Source organism: Charadrius vociferus, unplaced genomic scaffold (assembly GCF_000708025.1).
Source record: "Charadrius vociferus isolate BGI_N301 unplaced genomic scaffold, ASM70802v2 scaffold324, whole genome shotgun sequence".
Taxonomy (NCBI): Eukaryota; Metazoa; Chordata; class Aves; order Charadriiformes; family Charadriidae; genus Charadrius; species Charadrius vociferus.
This window is the reverse complement of record NW_009648041.1, coordinates 3,973,132-3,995,046: the sequence shown is the minus strand read 5'-3', so window position 1 is coordinate 3,995,046 and position 21,915 is coordinate 3,973,132. Positions and strand designations below refer to the sequence as shown.

The 21,915-nt window shown below is 42.8% G+C and overlaps 1 protein-coding gene across 1 annotated transcript in view; it reads right to left on the bottom strand.

Moving 5' to 3' along the window:
• Nucleotides 1–21,915, bottom strand: part of MAGI1 (membrane associated guanylate kinase, WW and PDZ domain containing 1) — a 317,178-nt gene that overhangs the window by 79,249 nt on the left and 216,014 nt on the right. Inside the window, exons 3-4 of the mRNA XM_009883598.1 lie at nucleotides 15,619–15,738; nucleotides 881–1,087 (exon numbers count right to left, since the gene is read on the bottom strand). Coding sequence (XP_009881900.1) covers nucleotides 881–1,087; nucleotides 15,619–15,738 — 327 coding nt within the window. The remainder of the gene's footprint in view (nucleotides 1–880; nucleotides 1,088–15,618; nucleotides 15,739–21,915) is intronic.

Genomic DNA, 21,915 nt, shown 5'->3' with positions numbered 1-21,915 from the left:
AGGGGAAGAGCTCTTGCTCCTCAGAGCTTCACAAACTTCCAGTTAATTTCTGTGGAAACTCAACTGATCTCCAATAGTATTGTGCTCTGCCTGCACAGCACTTGACTTGAGGTTGCAAAAGTTTCCAATGATCTTTTAGCCAATGCTTGATGGCCACGGTGGGACTGAGATCCATGTTCTGCAGGACACAAGGCCTTCACAAAATAAAGAGCTTGCACCCATGTTTCAGACCTCATTCCTGCAGCAAGCAGCTCTCAATTTGCTGGAAGGTACCTTGGAGAAGAGGACCCAGTAATCGTATGTGACAGGTATCTCTAGATGCAAGGAAAGGGAAAGGACAGCAACATATTCAGGAAGGAGCAAAAATTAATTTCAAATGTAATCCTGGTTGAGCCATTTCGTACTGTTCATGACTCAGTCATACCTCAACTCTTCCTTGAACTTTCTGCAACTAATGTAATTGAGCTCTTCTCCAGTTTTTTCTCATCCAGCTCAATCCCACAAGACCTTTTTAGAAGACACAACTGTGCATGTGATTGTTCACACCTGGACATCTGCCACTGAGGTGTTGTTGGCTAGTTCTGTCCAGGACTGACAGCTTTGCAGGAAATCCATTAAAAAAAAAAATTAAAAAAAAATCCCCCTCCAAAAACCTTTCCCATGTATCCTTACTGATGGACGACAATATTTTTGTTTTACCTGTGAAGCTACTGCTCATTTCAGGTACATCATCCTCTTCCTCATTCTCTGTATGCACTATGCCAGCATTTTGCATATCATTGTAAGACTTGGTTCGCAAAAAAAAAAATTAAAAAAAAATCCCCCTCCAAAAACCTTTCCCATGTATCCTTACTGATGGACGACAATATTTTTGTTTTACCTGTGAAGCTACTGCTCATTTCAGGTACATCATCCTCTTCCTCATTCTCTGTATGCACTATGCCAGCATTTTGCATATCATTGTAAGACTTGGTTCGCTTCGGAGTTGATTGCTTGGAGCCAGACTGCAGGTTTTGCAAAGCATCGGTGGAAGTCACTTTCCCACTGAGGGGCTGGCTGGGAGGCTTGGGCGTTCCATAATAGTTACCTAGGCAATAGAAACACATTTGCATCTTCAAAAGGGAACAGTTTATAGGAGCGAGATTTCTATTTTATTTCATTTTCAGTTCCATTAAAATCTCCGTCTCTCCCCACAAGTAAGTAAACTAACACATGCCATTCCCATTTTTGGGGGTGCATATTACATCTCTAGAGCAGCCATGGAAGTATTTCTTGCCTTTTAAGTTATTCTCATTGAATCTAAAAGAAGAAGCAATGGTTGCATTGTTTAGGTGCACTGAGCGTACAAAGGCTAAAACAAAAGGCAGTCATGGTGAATAGCAAAACTTCATCTCGTTACATCTGAATTTCAATTAGTAGCCTTTTTACATGTGTGCACCCACACAATGCTGTGGCAGATCTGGAGTGAGCCCTGCAGAAAATAAAAAATTCATGACTGCTATCACCCAGAGAAGTGATGAAAGGCGCGATGGCCTGCTTTAATACACAGGTTCTTTTAGGGTGGATGTTGCATTTAAAAAGCAAAAACTATTCTCTCTCTAGAAGAAAACTTTGTCAAAGGAGAGAAAAGGAAAGATACCACGTGGCACTGCTTTCTTCAAAGAGGAAACTCAGCAGTTGGGTCAACTCGGGGAGAAGTGAACAACCAGATCTTAAAGCAAAACTTGACGGGACAAAGACGCACCCACAGTTAGGCAAACACACAGCTCTTGGCAGCCATCACCAGGTGTGATACAAACAGCGCAAAGTGCTTGGGATGCTTCACTGTCGTTTTAAGTGACCATGGAAGAAACACAGAGTAAGTGCAGGTTCATTGATGCCAGAAGCGCTTGGAGGTATTTCACTGTTCCTGTTTCACTTCACCTTAAACACCACAGTAGTGCTTGACTTGCCCTGAAATGCTCCACAGGAATCTCAGGTCTGGAATGGATTCCCGCGGCACTGGGCATTATAGGAATTCAGGCCTATCGCATGGCAGATCTTTAACTTTTTATACAATGATCTGTAATATACAACACTTTTACATAAAACTCCCCAAATTTTCCTTTTCAAGAATTATTATTAATTTTCATTTGCCACCTTCAGATTCCAAGGGTGAACTTAAAAATTCTCCCCATATTCTCTGGCATGACAAGATATAAGGGATACTCTCCCATATAGCTTTGTATAAACCCACATGTGGATGAATGCATACAGCTTCAACTGTGGCAGCAGCACAAATTTCTTCTCTAACATATACATGTATATTTGATTACATTCTTCATCTATCTCCATAGGCTATGTATAATCTGAAAGCCTTATTTTTCAATTTTTCAGTATGTAATTACATTATATATTTAATATCCATTCTCCAGAAAGTGTACGTGCCCCTTTATTACCCCTGTTACACTAGATGGGAACCACACGCCACAGGCAGATTGTGCAAAAGCACTTTAAAACCTCATCTGTGCTAAAAAAGAGGGTGGTTTTTTCATTTCTCTTTATACACAGGCATGTGTATTTTTGTTGCAGAAGCCAACAACATCATTCATACACTGAGATATGATGCTGAGTTTAAAGTTAGCCAAGCAGCTCTGCACTGACATCCCACCGCTGTACACTGTAGTTCCAGCTCGCCCAATGCATTTCATACTGCTCATTCATCACACACTTGACGTTCCAAATGACATATCCTTATTTCAGTTTGGAAGTACTTGTTGTTTATCTCAACTCCTGTTTAGCTGACTGAATTGCCTTGCCCATTAGATGACCTAAGTCCCTTATAACCCTGAAGCTGCGTGGGTTGGCAGCTTTACGGTAAAGCCACAGGGATCGTGCGTATCCTAACACTCGCTGATCTCAACCTGCGACTCCGAAAGGTCTCTGGACACATCGGGAGCAAGGGAGACAAGGAATCACCCCGACTCAGCCTGGCAGAGTCCATCTGGGAAGACCACTTTGGACACACATTGCCATCTTTCCCCCTCACTGCCTTCCAAGAGAAGAAAAAGTCTTCCTTTCAGAGCTGAGGCTGGAGAAGTCGGAGGAGCTCCTATCTCCACACTTTTACAGCCGGAGTACTAGGACAGCAACACGTGCAGGTTTGTCTTAACAAGGTGTGTTCGAGCCTGTGTACAACATCGTGGATTCAGCTCCATAGAAGCAGCAACACTCCGCAACGCTTTCATCTTCTGTTCGTCATTTCAGAATCTTAAATGTACATTGATGCATAATTTATAGGGAGAAGGAAATTACTTCTTCTGGAAAGAGCCTCTAATGGGGATGGAGGCTGCTCAAGCAGGTTGCAGTCTCTGCTAGAGAAATTATTCTTATGCTCTATATACTGCAGGATTATTTTATATAAAAAGAGGAGGAACAGGGGGAAGAGAGAGTGCAAAGGGAAAATACAAAGGTAGGTGGGCAGAAAAAGGATAATCTACCCAGCTGCCATCCTATCCTCTTCGGCATTTCTCCTGCAGAATGCTGCTGCTTTGGGTATTTGGGGTTTTTTGGTTTGTTTGTTTGTTTTTCTAGACAAAACATCTGTTTTCTAAGGATGTTAACTGCTAAGCAGAGAGATCCACGTGTGTGCCATATACGTGAGAACTGCTTTTATTTATAGCACTGCACATCACTATTTTGTGCAAAATTTATTTCAGGTCTGTTGTAAACGGTTAAATCTTTTTGCGATGGACGCAACAAAGCAAGTGAAGAGGATATACAGATGTTGTTAGTGTGGATTTTTATTTCCCCTGGACAGGAACATAGCATGGATGTTACCAGCCCTCCTCCAATCACAGAGAAATATATGATTATATTGCTAAGTTTTGTTCTTTTTCAGTTCCTGCAGAAACAAGCACGGCTGGAGCTCCTAACAGTCCACGAAGAGCTGGTCCTCAGCAGAAAAACAGCCTTCTCTGAAGTATTTCAGATTTGCTTCCACCAAAATCATTACTCACTTTTCAAGCCAGCCATAATTGTTAGTACCACTATTAGTGAATAATTACTTTCTACCAAGACAGTGCGCTGTCTTAGAGGATCCCTACCAGTATATATGAACAAATAGAAAGAGCAAACACAAATTTGAAACTGAGAGTGGCTCTGCACGTGTGGGTTTTGTTTTGCAGAATACGGGAAATGCTGCTATTGGGGCTGAACTTGTCTTTTCCCTCCACAGGAGGCAGATTCAGCCCGAGTCAATATTCCAAAAAACCACAGCTCTTCCTTCAGATTCACACAAGGATATACAGGTTTGGGAAACAACCCAGCTCATGATGAAAAACCGCAAACGGAAGCTCCAACCCAGCTTCCAGGTGACAGGGAGAATGAGATAAAATGGAAATACTCTCTTTTCCTCATGTTTGCTGGATGCAGTCAGACCTATTTCTCTTCTCTAAGCAGTTCTTTTTGAAGACATGGCACGTGGGCCTGGGTGTGGGGGTAGACACACCATTAGGAGGGACTAACACTTAAAATTATCATTGAAACTAATGTTTAATCCTAGAAATTAGAAAGAGAAAATATTTACCCTGTGACTCAGAAATCCAAACATGCACCATTAACAACTGACAGTGAACAGCCCAGCAAGAGTTTTAAAACACTCAGACTCGACATTATTTGTTCAAATTAAATCTGTCAATGTTTATGAAAAACCATATATTTAAAAATATGCTTTAACAGTGTTTTGTGAGCCACTTGTAAGCCTAAAGAAGGGGCTAACTCCATAGCCAGAGTAATTTGTACTGAATATCCAATCAGCTCTAATTATTAGCAGCATGTTACATGTGCATACACAAGCATCTGTCATCCCAGAGGATCCCAAAACATTTTCTAAAGTCAGCAGAGTAGTTACGGCAGGACTTCCCGGGGTGCTGAGTTCCCCCAACGGCTCAGGTGAAGCTCTGCAAAACTTCTGAGGACGGTGTCCCTAACGTGGTGTCTCAAAGCTGGAAAAGAGCAGCCTGTCTCCCAGATGAAGGAGACTTCTTGATCAAGACAGCAGGAAGACCTCTCATTTTCTGTGGCAATGCCAGTTCTGAAGCAGCCAGTGCGGCAGAAACGGCACTGTCCCTTCTCTGATTCCTATGGGAACCGGACTGCTAAGCTTTACCCTCTTCTCAATCGCATTTGGATCCTGCCTACAGCAACAGAATTAATAGCTAATAACAATGCGTTCACTCTGCAGATGCACATACCATTAACTGAATTCCTTGCCATCACCTTTCACTAACCCTTATTTCATTCAGTCCCTTGGTGCTTAAAACTTATTTAACCACAACCAAAGTTTGATGGCAGCTTTTACAGCCAAAGCCATGACTTAATCCACGCACTCTAAAGTGCCACTCAGGAGAGTGCACAAAAATAACACGAATAATGAAAAAAAACCAACCAACAGAATAGCTATTTGGAATGAATTGATTTCTTTTCATCTCCTTATCTCTAAGTGTCGGCAGCTTACACATTTTAGCACCATGCAGAGTAATTAGACTTTGGTAGCAGCTAATCACAACAATAAGACAAGTTCTCATCATCATAACACTTCTTCCTCTGCCAATTCAAGCAGTGATCATAATCGATGAAAGCCATCTACAGCAGCTTCTACCCTGTCCTACAGCTGATGAATTAAAGCAACACTGTCAGCCAAGAGAACTTTCTTTTTAAGTTTTAGAAACCTAGTGGTAATGAAAAGTTTGTCTTACAGTTCAAAATAACAAAACATTGTTATTAAATATTCCCCTGATGGGCAGTAAATTCACAGACAACCTTAGGTTGTTTAGGTAACATGGAATTTGAAATGTAATTCACAAAAGCACACCAATTAGCTAGCCTTACGTAAACAACTATGAATCCAATCCACAAAAACTTTTGTCAATCACCATTCAACTCCATTACAGTTGAAGGGACTCCATTCATGCAAGATGCTGTTTCTGGAACAGGTAGACATGCACAAGAACAGAGACATCATCTAAAAGGGTCTAAAAGTGGAATGGATATCGAAGTAGGTGTTTCACCTCGCAGAGAGGGAAGAGGAGCCCACGGAGGCTGCTGGGGTGGGGACGGGGGGGCAGAGCTGACACGGAGAGGTGAAAGGAGGCAGAGGAGCTGCGTGCAAGGTCAAGCGTGAGCTTCAGCATTAATCCTAACGGTACAACTTCAATCGAAAAATGTGGTCCCAAACTGCGTATTTCAGTTACTATATATATCTATACTATATATATATTGGTCCCAAACTGCGTATTTCAGTTACTTTAATCTGTAGCTATTCTCTTTTTCAGGGGAGAAGAATTTGCCTTGCTTTTCTGGTGTGACGAGATTTAGGCCTGGGACCGGGAGCGCATTTGTCTCTCAGGAAAGGACAGAGCAGAGTTCTCGCAGTTCTGAATTTACTGACACCTACTGTGAGACATAATTTTGCAATTATAAAAAAACCCCAAGAAACTCAAAAGCCTCTGTGTAGCACAGAGGACCCTACATCCACGAGAAGTGCATCTGATCTTCAAAGCTACCACTCTGTGTTAACAAGGACTCCATTAAGAGCTCATGTTTTAAAAAGCAGTTCGTAGCTTACTGTATTGATGCAAATGGGTGTTTTGGGAAAGAGACTTAGAGATAAGCAGCAAAATTAAGCAGGGCCTTGACATGAAGACTTTAAATGTAATTATTAATGTAATTGTTTTCTTTTCTGAGATGCAGCTCTTCTTCTCTGCACTGTACAAGAACCAAAACAATTGACCCTTAATTTTAGCAGAAGAGCTTCTGCTCATCTAATCCAGCAAAGAGTGCTTGTGTCTGATTAGCAGAGGATGAACGGATTCCTGGGAGCTGAGCTCCTGCTACAGTGTTTTGTCTGTTCTCTTTCCAGATCACATTCTGCTACAGATTTCTACATTTAGATGACAGATCTGGCTGCTGTCTGTGGGATTCACCTAGCTGCAACTGCACATTGATTAGCAATTGCCTTGAGGAAATTCGGAGTATCCAGGCAACCGGGAGGCGGCCGCAGATACAGCATCTGGATCGGAAGCAAAACATAGGAAAGGAAAGAGATCTCAGAGAAATTAACCTGCAATATATGCAAATCCAATTTGCTTTAAATAGTAGATTCTCTGTCAATTGTTTGCATTTCTTAATGATGAGGTTAACCGAAAGATCAGTCCGGGTTTCTTGTTAAATTAGTCAAAATGTTACAATATGCACATTTCAATTTATGTCTGAAATTTAACATATACTCCAATTAGTGCCCTTATAGGCAATGACAGCATAGCAGAAAGTCACCTATGGATGAAATAAGTCTGATTTGTTCTGATTTTTCCCACATTGAGTTATCACTAGGTATTGCCATATGCTATTGTTAACACTCATGTAGAGCTGAGTCCAAGCACGTTTTATGCATGGAAAATTTCTAGCAAGCCAAAACAAAGCAAAGACACCCCAAGTAATGCATAAGCAGTAAGATTTTGGTAGCATGGCACATGAGATGGCTACAGAAGCTCGAGGTGTTTCCTGAACTCAGCTATATTAGGGCGACTGTTATATCCACATGCAAACAGATTAAAAAAATAATCATAAATAAGCATATGCTTGTGCATGATGTAGACCGAGAACACAGGAGAGGCAGGTGGAACACACCCTACCTAGCACAAAGCTGTAGGAATCAAGAAAATGCAGTGCTAAGCCATAGCAACCTGCAAATCTCCTTGCAAACACTGAAATATTTATATAAATGCTCCCACCATGAGGATGCGTCCCACCAACACCTTGCCTCTGGAAGGCGGTGGTGTGCGTACCGCAGCTGGCAGCGTGGGGAGAGTTCTGCAGCGGCAGGGAAATGCCATGGCTTGCGGAGGTCGGGCTGTGTCCCGGGGCAGAAGGGCTGCCCACCTGCAGAGGAGCTGGATAACACCAGCAGGCAATTCTAGAGACAGTCCCCAAAACGTCCAGTACCAAGAAACAATGCTGAAATGTGCTGGGCTGCCGTCTGTCAACAGACTACTATGAACAGCCTTCAACAGAACAGATTGCGGTTAGAGAGTAAATAAATCCTTAGAATAACCTTCAGAAAAAAACAACCAACTCACCATATCCTTTTTGGCCAGAGGTGTTTGGGAACAACCTCTTCCTTCAAGGTTTGTGTTTTAAGATGCACCAAGAAACAGTGAAAAGCAGGACCAAGCAATTTCAGACAGAGCTCACACTGGGCAACTTCTTATTGGCAGTGCAGAGAAGCACATCAGGAATTCCATAGGAAATTCAAAACCACTCTGAAACCCCATCAGACGTTTGAATATTTGCTTTTAGAGAAAGAGTTACTCAGCTACCACTTTAGCTGTTTGTAGAATGAGGGAATCAGATTGTAGAATGAGAATCATCAGATGACACTTCAGGATAGCAGCACTCACGCTTAACACTGATAGACGTGCACATGCACAAAAACTTGTGGGTTGTTTTTTGGGTTTGTTTGGTTTTGGTTTAGTTTTTACTAGTGGTTTAAGTAATAATAATAAAAAAAGAAAGTGAAGTATAAAAGCCAAAGATGGAACAGGAGCCTTTCTGCAGTGCACAGATGTTAATAAGTGGATATTTGACATGATACATTGTAACAGTGCTAAAGGAGCCATTATGATTTATTGAGTCAATCTGTAGTATGGAGACATTAATAAGCGGATCTTATCTTATTAAGCGGAACATGTTGTTCCGCTGCATGGGCATCCCCAGCATCTGCCACCCTTACTCGCCCAATCTTCTTGTCATGTTTTGCACGCCACTGACACAGCACTCATTTCAAGGTTGTACCAAGTTGGCCAGACCCGCAGGCTGCGAAGACACCAGAAAAGCAGCAAAGAAAATCCAGCCATCTTGCCAAAGCAGCTGGGGGAGCGGCGCTGCTGCAAAGAAACCCAAGCAGAGCTAGCGCATCAGATAAATTACGCTAAAGGCATCTTGATTTGAAGCATGTTGCCGAATACACCTCTCTACTTCAGCTGAACTTCTAACTGCACTATTAAGGTAATTTATTACACTCATTAAGTACCGCAATCGGAGACCCTGTCTACAGTAGCTAGTTTTATACACTTTAAAAATGTTAGCAAGTCACCCCATTACATCTTAGTCATGAGACTAATGCAGATTACTTATTACTTCTCTTGGCAATCACGTAACACTTGTCCTGAGAATGAAAGATGATGCCTTGACAATAATACGCTATAATGTAATAACCCTTCACATGTTATAAAGTGCAGCACTTTTTCTTTTGAGGATCACTAAGTGCTGGGCAGGCATTCATTAATACAGCCGTGCCAGACCCCGGCGACAAGCCATCCCCATTCAAAATTCAGCCACCACGCCAATGTGCACACATACATGCTGGAGGGCATGGAGGAGAACTTCTCCAGCCAGGTAATAGACAGCTCCACCAGAGGGGATGTGATACTGGACCTGATGGTCACCAATGCAAGTGAGCTAATTGGTGACATCAAGATTGGAGGCAGCCTGGGCTGCAGTGGTCATGTACCACTGGAGTTCGCAGTTCCAAGGGATATGGGTCAGGGGAAGAGTAAATTCAGGACCCTGAATTTTAGGAAAGCAAACTTCCAGCTCTTCGAGGAGTTAGACAATTGGATCCCCTGGGAAAATGCCCTCAGGGATGAGGGAGCAGAGCAGAGCTGGCAGATCTTTAAGGATGCTTTCCATAGAGCACAAGAGCTCTTGATCACCAGGAGAGAGAAATCAGGAAAGGAAGGCAAGAGACCGGCATGGCTGAGTTGAGACCTTCTGGTCAAACTAAAGGGCAAGAAAGAGATGCACAGGCAGTGGGAGCAGGGACAGGTGTGCTGGGAAGACTGTAGGAACGCTCCCAGGTTGTGTAGGGATAGGGTCAGGAAGGCCAAGGTGCAGTTGGAGCTGAACTTGGCATGGGACACAAAGAATAATAAAAAGGGCTTCTACAGGTATGTCAGCCAGAAAAGGAAGGCCAAAGAAAGTGTACCCCCTCGATGAGCAAGACTGGCAAACTGCTAACAAAAGAGAAAGCTGAGGTACTCAACAATTTTTTTGCCTCAGTCTTCACTGGCAACCTCTCTTCCTAGACTTCTCGAGTGGAAGGAGTGCAATGAGGGGACTGGCGGAGAAAAGTCCCTCTCTCTGTAAAAGATCAGGTTTGTGATCACCTGTGGAAACTGAATATAGAGAAATCTATGGGACCTGATAAGATGCATTCCAGAGTCCTGAGGGACTTAGCTGATGTAGCTGCCAAGCCACTCTACATGGTATTTGAAACGTCATGGCAGTCAGGTGAAGTCCCTGGTGACTGGAAAAAGGGAAATATTGCACCCATTTTTAAAAAGGGTGGAAAGGAGGACCCTGGCTTACCTCTGTGTCTGGGAAGATCATGGAAAAGATCCTCACAGAAGCTATGCTAAGGCACATGGAGGTGATTCGAGACAGTCAGCATGGCTTCACCAAGAATAAGTCCTGCCTGACCAATCTAGTGGCTTTCTATGATAGAGTGACTACACCAATAGACAAGGGAAGAGCTATGGATGTCATTTCTCTGGGCTTCTGTAAGGCTTTTGACATGGTTCCCCACAACATCCTGCTCTTTAAATTGGAGAGATATGGATTTGATGGGTGGACTGTTTGGTGGATGAGGAATTGGTTGGATGGTCTCAATGTGGTAAAGTGTTTAATGTCTAGATGGAGATTGGTGACAACTGGTGTCCCTCAGGGGTCTGTACTGGGACCAGTACTGTTCAGTGACTTATCAATGACATTGACAGTGGGATCAAGTGCATCCTCAGCAAGTTTGTGGATGACACCAAGCTGAGTGGTGCAGGGGACATGCTTGAAGGAACTGGACAGGCTCGAGAAGTGGGCCCGTGTGTACCTCATGAGGTTCAACAAGGCTAAGTCCAGGGTCCTGTACCTCAATTGGGGCAGCCCACAGTATCAATACAGGCTGGGGGACGAAGGGATTGAGAGTAGTCTTGCCAAGAAGGACTTGGCGGGGTACTGGTGGGTGAAAAGCTGGACATGAGCTGGCAATATGTGCTCACAGCCGAGAAAGCCAACCACATCCTGGGCTGCATCAAAAGAAGTGTGGCCAGCAGGGCGAGGGAGGGGATTCTGCCCCTCTACTCCACTCGTATGAGAACCCACCTGCGGCAATGCATCCAGCTCTGGGGTAGAGGACGGCCATGAAGATGATCAGAGGGCTGAAGCACCTCTCCTATGAGGACAGGCTGAGAGAGCTGGGGTTGTTCAGCCTGGAAGAGAAGGCCCTGGGGAGACCTTATTGCAGCTTTTCAGTACTTACAGGGGGCCTACAGGAAGATGGGGACAAACTTTTTAGCAGGGCCTGTTGCGATAGGACAAGGGGTAATGGCTTTAAACTAAAAGAGGGAAGAGTTAGACTAGATAGAAGGAAGACATTTTTTACACTGAGGGTGGTGAAACACCTGGGACAGGTTGCCCAGAGAGGTGGTGGATGCCCCATCCCTGGAAACATTCCAGGTCAGGTTGGACGGAGCTCTGCGCAATGTGATCTAGGTGAAAATGTCCCTGCTTATTGCAGGGAGGGTGGACTAGATGACCTTTAAAGGTGCCTTCCAACCCAAACTATTCTATGATTCTCACGTCCCCATGTGCCTCTGCACAGCGCCCATCTCCCCTACTGCATTCAGCACAGCTCTCTGAAATACCATTGCTTCTACTCTCTCCCTCCTACTTGTAATAGGAGATAACTGCAGGCACAGGATATCTGCTGAAATATTAATGAATAGAGAAATAAGTGTTGTTTTAATATTCTCCAGGCCAGTAACCTGAACTATAGAGCAGTTACCTGATTTGATTTCTATGATTTGCCCAGGGCCATTTAGCAGCTGAGGAAGAAATGAGAATAAAATCTAGAAGTTGTGGTTCTGCCCAAAACAGCCCTCCCTTGGGGTCCCTGTGAGAGCCCACAATTCAAATGCAAAAGTAATTGCTAAATAATTAGTAACCTACACAATTACTTCCATGCATCCGTCAGTATTTTATGCCCTGAAGGATCAGTCAATAAATGCCTGAGATTACAATTATGATGGTTTCCTATCCACCAGAAGGCCTAGCTAATGTGCAGTCTAAAAAGATTTTTCCTTCCTAATGAGTATTTTCAATGGGAATTACTAACTGGCTTGAGCGTGTTGCATGCAGCTTTACCAGCACGCACGTCGTGCAAAAACCACCAATACTGGTGCACCATCACAGCTTTGGGCAGATCTTCAAGGATTTCAGCTCAAGATCCTGAATTCATGTGACCAACATGTAGCTTTCATTAGGGGGAAAAAAAGGTGTTTCCAGGTTTTGTGGTTAAAAAGCAGCATATTAAAACTGGAACTGAAAACCTCTGGAATTAAGGCTTTCAAACATCCCCTCCCACGTGATCACAATTTTTGGAGCATTTTGGGTGCAGAACACACCAGGGAGGTGACAGGTGATCAGAAAAGCAGCTGCCATGCCTGCTCTGCATTCACTGGGGTGTGAATCAAGAACTGCCCAGAGGAACCTATTTGCGGCACACTAGAAGAAATAACGCTGACATTATGCAGCCCAGTAGGTAGGCAACACCTTTTTTGTCCTATTCAGCTTGCGGTTTCTCTCTTTGCAATTAGAGCACTTTCAAAACCTGATACACTCTCCTACTCTTTTATGGTTTCCAACTGCTCTTTTCTGCTTGTTCTTTATTCTTTCCAAATCAATAGTACCTGTATCAGCATCAAAAAGTCCTCTGTATTACCCCTCTTCTGATGGCTCTCTGTTTTCTAATCTTTCTCCCCAGAAGTTCTCTTCAGTAACTGTTACTAAACAAGTGCTTGTGTCACGTCTTCTCCCACAAAGTTTTTTCCCAGTATCCAGATGGCTTTGTGCCTTCAAAAGCCAAACAGTGTCATCCAGTAATGCCAAAACTTTACCTTGATTGATCAGGTCAGACTTTCTCTCCAGCTGCTGAAATGCAGCACAGAAATACAGAGCATCCATCCATCACCACATGCAGACTCTCAGAAATTAAGGGCCAGAAGGGACCTTGGGACCACCCTGATCCCAAACCACCATCCTGCTTGAGCTACATGAGCTTGTGGCTGCCAGGGACATGAAAACTTCCCTATTCAGCATCACTACTCTCCATTTCATAGCATTCCCCTTCCTTCATCTCTAAATCACCTAATTACATTGTAATCAAAAGCAACCCTATCTTCACAATTGTTTGATACCTAGTCAGTACAATAGGTAGCATTATTAATAATAAAAGCCATGCGTTAAAGGTATTATTTTGTTGTTTTCCAGAGAGAAACAGAGGATTATCCCTTTTTGTTAGGTTCCATTACTCTGGTTTGGAATAAGCCATCACTAGCAGGGTCAAAAATACAATCAACTTCAACATGATGGTACATTTAAAAAAAAAAAAAGGCAGCAAAATGCAGCATAAAAATGATAATAAAGCAGCTTCACAAGACTGTAAAGCTGAGCAATAACAAAGACTTGGACATTAGAAGTCTAACTTACTTTGTGGTTTGGGTTTTTTGGTGGACTGGTGTTTTTTACAGACTAAATTGCTGGTGATTGCAGCATTGAGTCTGAATCACACCATCTTTCAAGATCTAATCAAGATCAACACTGTCTTGATCAATACAGTTGTAAAATAAGATTCCCCAAAAAAGTACAATAAAGCCATTAAAGAAATCTCGGAAAGCAGCAAAATAATTTCTTGAAGCTTTAAGTGAAAAATGAACTTTTTTTTATGTCACATTACAATCAAATGGTAACATGTCTTCATGCATAGATGCACATATGCATCATCATTATTTGCTTTATTCTTATTGATTTTTCCTTCCATGGGCCAGCATTCCAGAACCACTATGCAGCAGCATCACTGATGTCAATATGGAAAGAGGCTTCTCAGCACTTCTGACAAATTATTCCTTTAAAGTTCAGGCCCTTCTATCACCCACAGAAATGAAACACGCTTTAGACTTATGAGAAATCAACCTCATCTTCAGCAACTCAGAAGAGCAACCCACGAAATCTAAACAGTTTAGCTGCTACTGCAGATAATCACATAAGCAATGAAATGACCATGTTATAACCGTCCCAGATGTGTACAGCATTTCCTGAAAACTAATTCCCAGCGAGTCCCAGGAGCCAGCTTACAGACAGTTACCCAGTTTGTCTTTCCAAGTGGAAAGGTCACCAGAACAAATGCGATCAGGAAGTAATGGTGAGGCAGTTCAGCTGATCTATTTCGAGCACCATGACAAAGAAAACTAATTTAGTGTTATAATTAGAAACATGGAGAGGAAAAAGCTCATTTTGGAGAAGTGCTGCTGCTGGAACGTTAACATTGGTACTGATGGAGCTAATCAGCTCAGAGAGGTGGAAGAGTGAAACCAAATTATACATTTAGCATCTTCATGCAAACCGGGTTTGACACTGCAATTGTCTGCAGTTTGGGAATAAGTGCAAGGTTTAAAGGTGACCTTAACAAGGGAGTTTTTAAAGTAGACTAAACAAACAGTGTTTCGGGATTTTTTTTTTAGAGCTTGAAAACCAAAACCACATGTCACAATCTTTTTTGTTCATATTTGTTGACTACTTTTCAAAGACTATCAGCGGTTTGTGTGTAGTTCATATTTTTAAACGTATTTCATGTTTCTTACTAGCAGCTGTGAGAATAAGTCTTTTTCAACTTCTCGTAATTATGACAAGACCCATTTAACTTCTTGCAAATGGAAATATGACATGAATGAGCTCAAGTGCACTGGAAGGACTTTCAAACCTGTCATGTATTTCTTTTCATTGTCTTCTCAAGAGGTATATTTGAATGTTCTCAGGAAGGAGGCGGAACCCCACCCCAAAAGGAGTTTTCAATTTAAAGGAGATATAGATTGCAGGTTTAATTACACAAACCCTATTGTGTACCTAAATATGGCCAATTTGCTTTGCATTTTCTTGGAAGTCAAAGCTATCTTTTTCCTGCTTTCACCCTAGTGACATTTCAGTGCCCCTTGGCTATCTGAGTGCTGTTGTTTGTGAAGCTGTGCTGTAAAAAGGATCAGCACAATGACCCAAGTTAGAAATAATTATCCAAGAATAAAGAAGAAAAAAAAAAGGCCCAAAGCGGTGCATCATGTAGCTCCATAGTGTGACACAATTGGGTGATGAAGGATGTGTACTTAGGGAAGATGAAGGGGAAGAGAGACAGCAGGAAGGAAGAAAAAGTGAGATGGGCTATAGCAGATACAAAGAAAAGATGCATTTTCATTCACCGCCAAGCTGTCTTCCCACAGTATTTCTTTACTGGATTTCGTATCGGATTTTCCTGGCCTACTGATGTTAACCTTTTGAGGTAGTTAACTTGAAGGGAAAAGACAAAAGCACCCAATACGGGAATTCCCTCTCTCAGGGTATACAGAGAAAAGGGAAGTGGAGCACTAGGATGGAAAGTGAGGTCCTAACTCAGGCTGGTTAACACGAGCGAGGGTGTTGAAAGTCTGGTATCCTACCACAGTTATTTGAAGTGCTTTTTCACCGCCTGTGGCTTCATACCTTCGTAAGTTCCTACTTCCAGAAGGGTTCCACTTCGCTCCAACTCCAGAAACTTCTCCACAGTCAGAAAGTTATAGTCCACACCAGGCACTTCTCCTTCTCTTGGAGGGCGGGTTGTGCCTGAAAGGAAACATTGGCAAGTTAATATAGTTGTTTTCTTATCAAGAGTTAAAAGGGACAATAAAAAACAATCACAAAGATCCAACAGTATCTTTAAAATACAATTCAGTGAGCTACACGGAGAGCAGTGTCAAGAGTTCAGTTAGAAGTTAGGAGCCCACATAAAAACAAGCCAAGACACAGATCACAGCTTAAGCTGGCAGTACCAGTGGTTCCACCCAACGACAATGTTTTTTGATATTCCCAGAAAGACTCTCTGGCAAAGAAATCTCTCATATCACATGTAGAAACACAGCTGGAAGAGTCTCGTACCTGGGAATATGCCAGCAATTACCTTCATGCCATCAGAACAGTGTCGCATACTTCAACTTCACTAAAATTGCAATCTGTGTTCTCAGATAAGGCAACTTCTTTCTAGCTTCCATTATTGCTGTATCGCTTTATCTCACCACGTATTCTTTCACATCATAAAGATCTTTTCTTCCTTATTTCTTCTTAATATTTTATCTCTATTTATGCTGTCTTTTTTATTCAACACTGAAAAGTACCACGAGACAGTTTTGGTGCACTGTTCACACATGCTCACTAAAGAGACAACCTGCAAACTCTTCTCACAGAAGTTCACCTATAAGTTCATTCTGGTTCAAGAAATACTTTTTCTTCTGAGTAATAATTCACACTGAATCCTGCTCTAGCACTCGACAATTTAAATACTACCCATGGAGAATGGGGCTCTGATCACTGCTGCTCTGCCAGCTCTGAAACTCTTCTGCCTTCTGACCAATTTACAGCCCTTTGAAGCATGGTGTAAGATGAGTCATTTTGTGACTTTTTGCTAAGATGGCTTGGGCCACTGCATTTTAGGTCACTGAGCACAGCCTAATTGATTAGGATTAATTTCTGTTCAATAGCCTTTATTGTCCATGACTCGGAGGCTTGGAAATGGCTGGATTCTCTACATCTGAGACTAAATTTAAATGACAGATTTACAGATGGTATAGGAAACTGAATTTAAGAAGAAAGAGCAGCATTAGAGAGTTGGAGGTGTCTGAGTGCTGTGGCCGCAACCAATCTGCTGGCTTGAGAAGAACTTTAGAGGTGTGGAGACCATACCTGACATTCAATGAAGCATGACTTCTCCCTTCTGTGGGACTCTTCCGGCTCCTGGGCAGTGCCTTCTCAGTGCATACAATTTCTTAAACCCTCTATAAAAGGACTGAAGCAAGCATAAAGAAGCAAGCTTCTGGAAACTAATTGGGAAGATTCCAGCTCTCAGAAGTTGAAAGAGCATAAATTCACCATGTCTGCATCTGGCAAATGTTTTCCTCAAGTGCCAGGGAAGCGGAAAGTCTGCTTATGCCCTATTCATCTGAGAGACTGTTCAAGAGGTCAGTCTTGACAGAGTGACACCCTTGAAAGACTATCACCAGATTAATTTCCTTGATAAACATCCACTTTCTCTAAAATTCTCCATTTCTTGTTTCAAAATAGAAACTCTCTCTCTTTTTGTATTATTTACCATCAGCCTTCAGATAGTCTACAAATTCCTCTGCTTTTTCTATCGTTCCTTCTCTTGGAGCTGTGTGAATGGGTGAAGGCAGGAGGAGGAAAAGAAAAAAGGGGGATGGAAATAGTGATGAATATCTTCACCCTACTAGCAGAATTAAATTACTCTTTCCTATTTGTATTCTTTGTATTCTTGAATCCTTACAGTAAGACTACAAGGATTTTTACCAAGTAGTTTGTAACAAAGCAGAGGTGACTTTCACAGGTCTAGACCAGAGAAGAACTGACGTGCGGAAAGTAGACTCCACAACTTAGAAAGTTGTAAAGTAGGTATGTTTATTCAGTGCTGGGCAGCACGGGGGGTCGCCCCACCACAATTTCACTACTACTATCCCTGACTCAGTACTGGAACCTCACACGTGCCCTTCTCTGTCCGAGTGCCTGCGTTTCCATCTGAAGGCAGGCAGCGAGGCTGAGCGGGCGATGCCCACGCACATTCCTCCCTGGCATGCAAGGAGCATGCACGCACCCAGCAGCTGGGATGAAGGGTCACAGCCCGGACACAGCATCTCCTCCCTCAGCACCAACATTGCTGTAGATGTTCAGGCTGCAAGAACCTTCACTGGAGCATTGTGGCTGTTGACCACTGCCAGGTTGCCCTAAACCAGGTCTGAGAGGGAAGGAAGAAGAATGAAAAGCCTCAACAATAAGTATGTCCAAGGATGCGCTGTAGCTGTCCCGTGCCTGGAGCACAATGGAAGTGAGGATTAGACTCTGTAGTGCTCCTCATCCAATGCATCAGTCAAATGTCACCCCAAGCCATGCGGTATGCAAGCCGAATCACAAAGACTGGGACAGACTTTTTCCCAGCAACTGACAACACAGATTCATGAGGCACAAAGATCAGGGAACCTCAGGATTCATTTTACTTTATCTTTTAAACCCCTCTTCTTTTCTTTATCTATATCTTCCCACAGAGAGTATTTATTAATCATTTTTTTTTCCTTCTGAATTTTTATAGCGGTGAAATTGCAGTCAGCAGTTTACTAGTGCCGGCTGCCTATTTGACATGACAATTATATCTCTGCCATAATTCCTCTGAGCCATTTTAATGGATCTATTTGTTTCATCTCAGTGTTCTTAATTTCCTGAATATGTTCAAGTCGAAAAATCGCAGATGTGCTTGCTATCAGCGCGATTGCCTGCAACACACGCTGAATGCATTAGAAACACCAAGTCGCCGCGTAAAAGAAAAACATTACATCACAGAGATAACATTTGTCACCTCGCGTTGGTCTCCGGCAACAAACAGAGGGAAAATAAAAACTACACTGGTTAGGATATCTTATCTGGGCGAAGGCGAAAAACCCAACAACTTTCCATGTTGCTGTCTAGAGCAAAGATTGCTTGCAGATGCTTGGGCTGTTATCCTGCTTCACATCTGAGCAAGTGTTACTGACTGCAATTCAGCAAGGCAGGGGGAAGGGAAAACCCGCCTCCGTTTTTCTTGTAGCAGAATGACAGGCTGCCGGCTGGACACACGCCTGGCAGATGGCATTTCAAAGAGTTTTCATGAACCATCTGGGATGTGTACAATGATTACAAACCACACTTACAACAAAGCCAGAAGGGTTGCTTCACAAGGGGGGAGGGGGGAGAGGGCGGGCAGAAAGAAAGGGGGAAAGAAGAGAAAACCAAGAGGCACATCAGCAAACTCCACGACTTTTCTCAGGAACAGGACTGCTAAGAACAACCGGCACCTTCCACCCTGAGCCCTTCCGCAGCCTGAAACAACTGCTTGTGTGTGCAGAGCCCAGCACCATTGCAGGCTGCATTGGAGCTTTCTGCTGATAAACTCCAAATTGTAATTGTCTCCCATCATTAATGTGACTTAATTATGTACAAAGCATAGCGTGTGTGTGTGTGTCCTCCCTCCCCCTTTAAATTGCATTTCAGCATCCTTACCATGGGATGGTCATTACTGAAGGAGAGGGCTACGGAGATGACTGTACATTTTATCAGAGCTAAGAGCAGATCAGACCGCTGCTAACGGCAGAATTAATTGAGCACAATGAGTGCTGTAGACGGCCCAAACAGGAGTTAAGATACTCCATTGCAAAAGGTGAGCCAATCATATTTAAATACGTTAACCTGCCTGCCATGTTTGCACTGAAATATTAAGTGGCATCAAATATTATTGCCATTAGGTAGCAATTTAGCTAATTAATTTGAGCTATGTCCCACTGTGTGACGAGCTCAGAATTGCTAATGCTACAAAAAGAAGGAACTGGAGGAGCAGCCGAGTGGTTACCGACTCCTTCTGCACGTTTAATGGTTCATAAACTTTCACTCTTATTTGGCTAGAATGTCCCACAACATATAAAACTATTTAGAGACATCAAATTCAGAGGGGAATTGCTCAAATCTTCTGCAAACACAGCAAACTTAATAACATAAATAAATAAAAATAAGGCTACTGGTTAGCATTGCAGGTTTTACCTTCTCTCTTGGTCTGAGGAGGTAGTGTACATTGAGGTGGTAGATTCGCCATCCCTGGAAACATTCCCGGTCAGGTTAGATGAGGCTCTGAGGAACCTGATCTAGCTGAAGATGTCCCTGTTCATTGCAGGGAGGTTGGACCAGATCACCTTTAAAGGTTCCTTCCAACCCAAACTATTCTATGATAACGTAGGTGGCTCAGATTCTAGGCAAAATGTTTGCCTGGCTGTTGGTTTAGTTATCACACCCAAGCTAGCTGCATCCTAGTTTAATCATGCACCACTAATGCCACAGAAGAGGGATCTCATCACGGGCTGGAGACCCCACCAGAGAAATTGCTTATAGACACAGGTGAGTTTGCCCACGCAGAGCCCAATGCAGTACTTAAGCTGACTAAACTGAAGCTTGTCATCCATGCCTCGAATAACTGGACTATGGCTCAGATGTACTGATGACTATCAAATATTATTCTGAATAATTTAAGTGCCCATTTAAAAGACAAATAGCTGCTGCTGCTGTATCGCCTATCAACCATACTGACAACTACCCAACATGAGCCTCAATCGTAGTATGGGCAGATTGTTAATATGTGATTCAGGGGCTGTTCAGCTCCTTATCAATCTACCAGGGCCTCATGTTAAGCTGTTAATAGACACTGATGCCCTGCTGCTAAATTAATCACAATCTTTGCTTATTGTAATCTAAAAATAAGACTTCAAAGGAGCTGTAGTCACTTCAATTACTTTCTTGTTAAAACAAAAACAGTTCTTGAGCCGTAATTCTGTTACCATGCACCAAAACAGCCCCCAGCAAGTCATTTAGGAGTTGACTTCTCAAGTGCAGAACACCTATATCGCCCATTTGCAAAGCAATGATTTCTGCAAACTCCTTATCCAATTCCGCTGGCTGGCAATTGTAGGCTTTACCTTCTCTCTTAGTCTGGTAAGCCACCAAAATATCATAGATCATACCACAAATCATTTGCTTCTCATCTCCACTGACCAGCTTCTCTTAAAATGACAAATATGGGAGCTGTACACTCAGAGTAATGACATAGTTGCTACAACCATATTTTATACAAACTCAAGTCACTGGTGGTTACCACAGGTGAATGGAACTGTAGTAAATAAGGTTTTAATGTGAAGTGTAGAGGGATGCTACTGATTCACAAAGCTGCAACACCAAGCACTGTTGCGAGGGTTTGCTGAGAGGCTGTTTGCAGGTGGGTTAGAAGGAAGGATGCTGTTCTTGCCATTGCTCTCGAAGACTGATATTTTTCTTCATTAAGCAAGAAGAGACTGCTGTCACCACCTACCCTGAAAAAATCTTCAGCTGCCAAGGAAGCAACATATTAGGAAAATAGCCCCTCTTCCCTCTGCACAACGTTTAGAGGTCACCTTCTTCCCTCATGTCACAGGATAACGTGGAGAGCCTACTTTGGCTCTCCTGCATCTGTCACCTATGGTGCCAGATAACTGGAAGGCAGAATAAACTCCACAGATCTGCTAACGGCAAGCGGAGAAGGGAAAAGACAGAGACAACCTGGTCTGTCTCCAGAAGAGGCCACCTGATTACCAGCCACGCTTAAGGCAGAACTTACCTGCAGCACAGTATTAGAAATAGCTTTACCTACGCTAACAAAAAAGTGTAACCTATCTGTAAGAAAACATTGTACACAGAGCTACTTCATCTTACTGACTTCTGGGCTTATCCAAGCTATAAATACCGACGGGTTTTTTTTCAACAACAGTAGAAGGAATTGTATTTGGACACTGTTATGCTGTGCATTATACACACGTGTGACCCCAATTACCCATGGCAAGGGGTAAGGGTAATTTATAGTTGTAACTACCTGAAAATACACAAGTTTCAGGGAGGTGTCGTCTGTTATAAACCAAACATGCTTGACTTAGAAATACGATTTTCTCCTGAAACTCGAAACTCAGGAAGCTCATTCTGGGATTTGAAATGTTGCCTGTCCCTTCTCTAGCCAGTGACTTGATACCTATAATGCACAAGAACGTGACAAACATTCCAAGTGTCTCAGTGGCAGAGCAGAAATCCAGTCCAAAGGAGAATGTGGTCTGTCACTAGAAATTAATTCACAGCTCTCTTAACGATGCATGCTCAGGAACAGATGCTGATTGACTCTTCCTGGCCACACAGACAACT